General features: G+C 42.1%; 1 protein-coding gene across 1 annotated transcript in view; it reads right to left on the reverse strand.

Annotated features, from left to right (window-relative positions):
- Window positions 1–429: 429 nt before the first annotated feature.
- LOC103518960 (proteasome activator complex subunit 4-like) overlaps window positions 430–4,825 on the reverse strand; it is a gene marked incomplete at its 3' end in the record, with an annotated part of 15,384 nt that continues 10,988 nt past the window's right edge. The window contains exons 11-16 of the mRNA XM_026830607.1: window positions 3,798–3,989; window positions 3,200–3,393; window positions 2,644–2,773; window positions 2,051–2,358; window positions 936–1,131; window positions 430–544 (exon numbers count right to left, since the gene is read on the reverse strand). Coding sequence (XP_026686408.1) covers window positions 430–544; window positions 936–1,131; window positions 2,051–2,358; window positions 2,644–2,773; window positions 3,200–3,393; window positions 3,798–3,989 — 1,135 coding nt within the window. The remainder of the gene's footprint in view (window positions 545–935; window positions 1,132–2,050; window positions 2,359–2,643; window positions 2,774–3,199; window positions 3,394–3,797; window positions 3,990–4,825) is intronic.

The following is a 4,825-nucleotide window of genomic DNA, read 5'->3' on the forward strand; positions in this document are numbered from 1 at the left end:
GAGGATGCGATCTGGTTGTAGGTCACTGGTAAGGAAAATGATCGGAGGAACCGCGTGAACATGCTGTAAAAGAATAGAACAGGAAAATATTAACTTGGACTTAGCTCATGAAAATCAACATTCTAGCACTGTATGGTTCCAGACTCAAAAAAGTAAGTAGGTAACTCAGGAAAATGACGGTGTAAAAGTTGGTATCTCAAAAATAGAGGGATGAAAATGTGTTTGAAAATTGCTCAGAACCTTAACATGTCATGTATAAATGATTTTATTCAATTGTTTTTTTATGAAGAGAAGGGGATGTCATAGTATGTCAGAGTCTTGATTTCGGCCAGTGATGATGAGGGTGTCTGGTGAAAATATAATTCAGTCTTTCACGAACTTTCAACTAAAATGTTCTCTTCCTTATTTTCTGTAAACTAAAACACTTACCAGCTATGAACTCAGCAGCACACCTCTGGGAGGTTTCGTTTTTCTCGAGTATAAGTTTTTCTATGTGAGGTTTGAGCAGAGGTAGGTGCTTGTCTCCATGGTTTCTGAATAGACCCTGTTGACAATTAATTGAAAATATGTTATTCATACATTGTAAAAATTCCTTTAGCCTAAAGCCGCTCATATTTTGTAGAATCGTGAAATTTTTAGTTATTCTTACTCTTAATGCATCCACAATTCAAAAAATCACATTAGAAAAATTTCTGTCTGTATGTATGTCTGTCGCTCTTAGAGAATTTTCCTTGTCCTCTTTTCACGAGAAAATGGCTCCACCGATTTTGATGAAATTTTAGGTTGTTAAGGAGTGTACTGAGAGTAACATAGGCTACTTAAAATTGCTTCAAAATGGCGGCGCTTCAAAGTTATACCTCTTACGCCGCGCTGATCCCGTACAAAGGACGGGTCAACCACTAGTGATACTTAAAAAATATAACAGAGCAAATTACCTTCCACAGTGTCATTCTAGCACCATTGAACTTGTCCGTCTCCTTCTTCTCTTCAAAAGAGAAATACTTGATGAGTGCCTCAATATTACTCTCGCGCGAGAAAAACAAGTCCACTTGTTGTTCAGACGGGGATAGTTGTTCGAATGTGCGATCCAAATTGGGCTGCTCCTGGGAGGGACAGTACATCTCGAGTTCTCTGCAAAAAGAATATAGAGGTACCTTGTTTAATACTGCCAGAAAAGTACTGAAAAGTCCCTTTGCGTAAGTGGGAACACTCTCATTTAAATTACAGTGCCTACAAGGACCATTTTGTGTCGTCGGTTCGCGCGAGAAAAACAAGTCCACTTGTTGTTCAGACGGGGATAGTTGTTCGAATGGGCGATCCAAATTGGGCTGCTCCTGGGAGGGACAGTACATCTCGAGCTCTCTGCAAAAAGAATATAGAGGTACCTTGTTTAATACTACCAGAAAAGTACTGAAAAGTCCCTTTGCGTAAGTGGGAACACTCTCATTTAAATTACAGTGCCTACAAGGACCATTTTGTGTCGTCGGGGGGAAAAAAATCGTTTCGTGTGCAGGGGGAACAATCTCATTAGCATAGGACTGAAAAGTCCCTTTGCGTAAGTGGGAACACTCTCATAAGTGCACAAGTGGGAATACTCTCATTTAAATCACATTTCCTACAAGGACATTTTGTGTCGTTCGGGAAAAAAATCGTGTCGTGTGTGAGATTGGGAACACTCTTATTACATTATCTACAGGACGTTCGGAAAAAAATCGGATGAAACTCTCATTAGCATAGGACTGAAAAGTCCCTTTGCGTAAGTGGGAACACTCTCATAAGTGCGCAAGTGGGAATACTCTCATTTAAATCACATTGCCTACAAGGACATTTTGTGTCGTTCGGGAAAAAAATCGTGTCGTGTGTGAGATTGAAAACACTCTTATTACATTATCTACAGGACGTTCGGAAAAAAATCGGATGAAACTCACGACAAGTGGGACCGGACCTTTATTCCCCCCAATAAAACCAATAATTCACTCACTTCGGATGAAACTCACAAGTGGGATCGGACCTTTATTCCCCCCCCCAATAAAACCAATAATTCACTCACTCAGGCCACTGGTTATATCCCACGTAGGTTCTATGCAAATATCTCGGTTCATCCCACTTCTGTGCGTCCGTGGCGTTATGTTCCGGTCTATACTGAAGCCAAGCGTTGTCCTCCCTGTAGCCCGGGGCTGGGGTTAGTTGATCCTTAGGGGTAAGTTGATCTGAGGCCTTAGGGGTAACATCCTTTGGGGTAAGTTGATCTATGGCGGGCTTCTTGGAGCCAATAGTAACAGTGTATGGATCTACAACTCGTTTGGGATGAGGCCGTTTCTGCTGCTTCAGAATGAACAGGGTACATCGCAGCGCTACCTGGAAAACACGGTAGGTTTTTTGGAATTAATAACTTTTTTATAATAATCAATGTGATGCGTTGTTCACGTATTTATTGGGTCCATAAATAAAATATATTTATGACTGTTTCACAATTTGCAACTTTCACCAAGAATTCGCGGTAAAATAATCGAAAAATTGCGGAAAGTTTTTGAGGAAGAGGTTTTAACTTATTTCAATTGGTTTCTCATAGACTTGTATTTATCTGTTATTTATAAAATAAATAAATAATGAATTGAATTGAATAGCATACTCAGTACTCACCTTTCTCAATTCCAAGGAATCATCAATGAGTGTCTGAAGGAAAACCTGTACAACGGAGGTAGGATAGTGTCTGTCTTGATGCACGAGATCCCTGAGTAAACAGAACGTGAGGAGCTTGAATCTCCAATGTCTGAGGGGTAAGAGAAGAAATAGCAGGCGGTAAGATTTCATTGGACAAACAGTTTGAGAAGCAAGACAGGATAGGTGAGAGCCACCCGTTCCGGAAAGGAACTTTATCTGTTAAGGATGAAATACGCCCCGGGCTTGAATCGAACCCGCGACCTAGAGCTTCTGATGATAATAGAGTGCTTATTTATACTGCTCGCATAGGACTGAAAAGTTCCTTTATTCCACCAATGAGCTACAACTAATATTGTGGTCAAATTCTGAAATTACATTGAGAATAAAATTCCATACCTTGGCTGGGATTGAACCCAAGAAATTCTGTTTACCAGGCGAGGGTCTTGACCACTACACCACCGAGGCTGGCAGAGACCTATAAATACATTCTTAAATCTGCTAATAAATATAAATAATAAAAAAAAAAAATACTCACAGATTTTCATTGAGCACAGCCGAGCACAAAGACTCGAGGAGAGAATCATACAGTTGTACATTGCGATCACCAGTGGCGACTAACGTTAGGGTTCCAGCTTGTGCTTCAGCATCAGTGGGGGATTCTAGCGAGGGGTACGGGAATGAGGAGCTACTCCATAGTGCGCGTGCAGCTTGGATACATGATGCAGGCACCTGGAATAATAGGGGAGCATAAGTACCAGTGTTGTCAAGAATACACTGGAAAAGGGAGAAGGTGTTAGATTGGAGAGTTTAGAAGGTTAGGGTAAAGCAAGGATTACCTAGCTAAAGAAATAGCAAATGTTGAGTGACATCCACTCGTAAAATTTTTGAAGCGAAAACCAAATGTCAGCCCAAAGCAATCGTCCTAGCTAGGGGTGATTGAGAGGCTGACGAAAAACGCCGACCCCGTTTGAACACGGTAGGATAAAATAAAGGAAGGTACAGTCGCGGTTGACCCGAAAGGAATACATTTCTGAATATTGCCAACTTAAATGCTTCTCACAAATGAAATGAGGTTCCCTTCTTAATACACCTTCATAAATTACATGACTTGACCTGGACTCGAACCAGCTTACCTTCAACTGGAGCGTTATGGTGGGGAACTGTTTGTACACAACCTCTCTCACGTTTTCCACCAACTTCACTATGGACAACTTCTCAGACGGGATGGTTCGTACCAGGGTGGTCCATAACTCATTCAGTACGGACCAGTTGTGTCGAATGATGAGCGGGTAACGTTTGGGACCGAGCAGAATGTTGAGGGTACCCTGTACAGGCGAGAGCCAAAGAAATGATTATTTTGATTTAAAATGGTCAATCCATTAACATGAATAAAGCTGCCATGTGTTATTGTGTTCTACCTAAAGCTGCTACGTATGTGTGTTGTTCCGCCCATGTACATTGCCTCGCGCTTACCTGGTATGCGCCCTAAATTCCAAGCCAACCAGGCTGGCTACTCATAAAATTTAAAAAGCACAATTATCGAATTATTATTAAGTAAACCCAACCCAACTTAACCTAACCTAACCTAACCCAACCCAACCCAACCCAACCCAACCCAACCTAACCTAACCTAACCCAACCTAATCTAACCTAACCTAACCTAATGGAAGTGGAGGTGGAAGTGAAAATGGAGGTGGAGGCGAAAGTGGAGGTGGAAGTGAAAGTGGAGAAGAAAATGGAGGTGGAGGTGAAAGTGGAGATGAAAGTGGAGGTGGAGGTGAAAATGTAGGAGGAGGCAAAAGTGGAGGTGGACATGAAAGTGGAGGTGGAGGCGAATATGGAGTTTGAGGTGAAAATGGACAGGGGGGGCGAAAATGGAGGTGGAGGCAAAAGTGAGGGTGGAGGTGAAGGCAAAATTTAAGGTGGAGACGAAAATGAAAATGGAGGTGAAGGCGAAAGTGAAAATGGAGGTGGAGGCGAAAGCGGAAGTGGAGGTGAAAGTGGAAATGAAAGTCTCTAATGCATTCTACTTTGAGTGTCTCTCTCCGTCCCTCTCTTCCTCCCTCCCTACTCTTTCAATCTCTCTCTCTATTTCTCCCTCCTCGCCTTTCCTCCTTTTATTCCCTTTCTTCCATTTCTCTTCCTCTCTCCCCTCCCCCGC

This window comes from Diaphorina citri, unplaced genomic scaffold (genome assembly GCF_000475195.1).
Source record: "Diaphorina citri unplaced genomic scaffold, Diaci psyllid genome assembly version 1.1 scaffold2455, whole genome shotgun sequence".
Classification (NCBI taxonomy): domain Eukaryota; kingdom Metazoa; phylum Arthropoda; class Insecta; order Hemiptera; family Psyllidae; genus Diaphorina; species Diaphorina citri.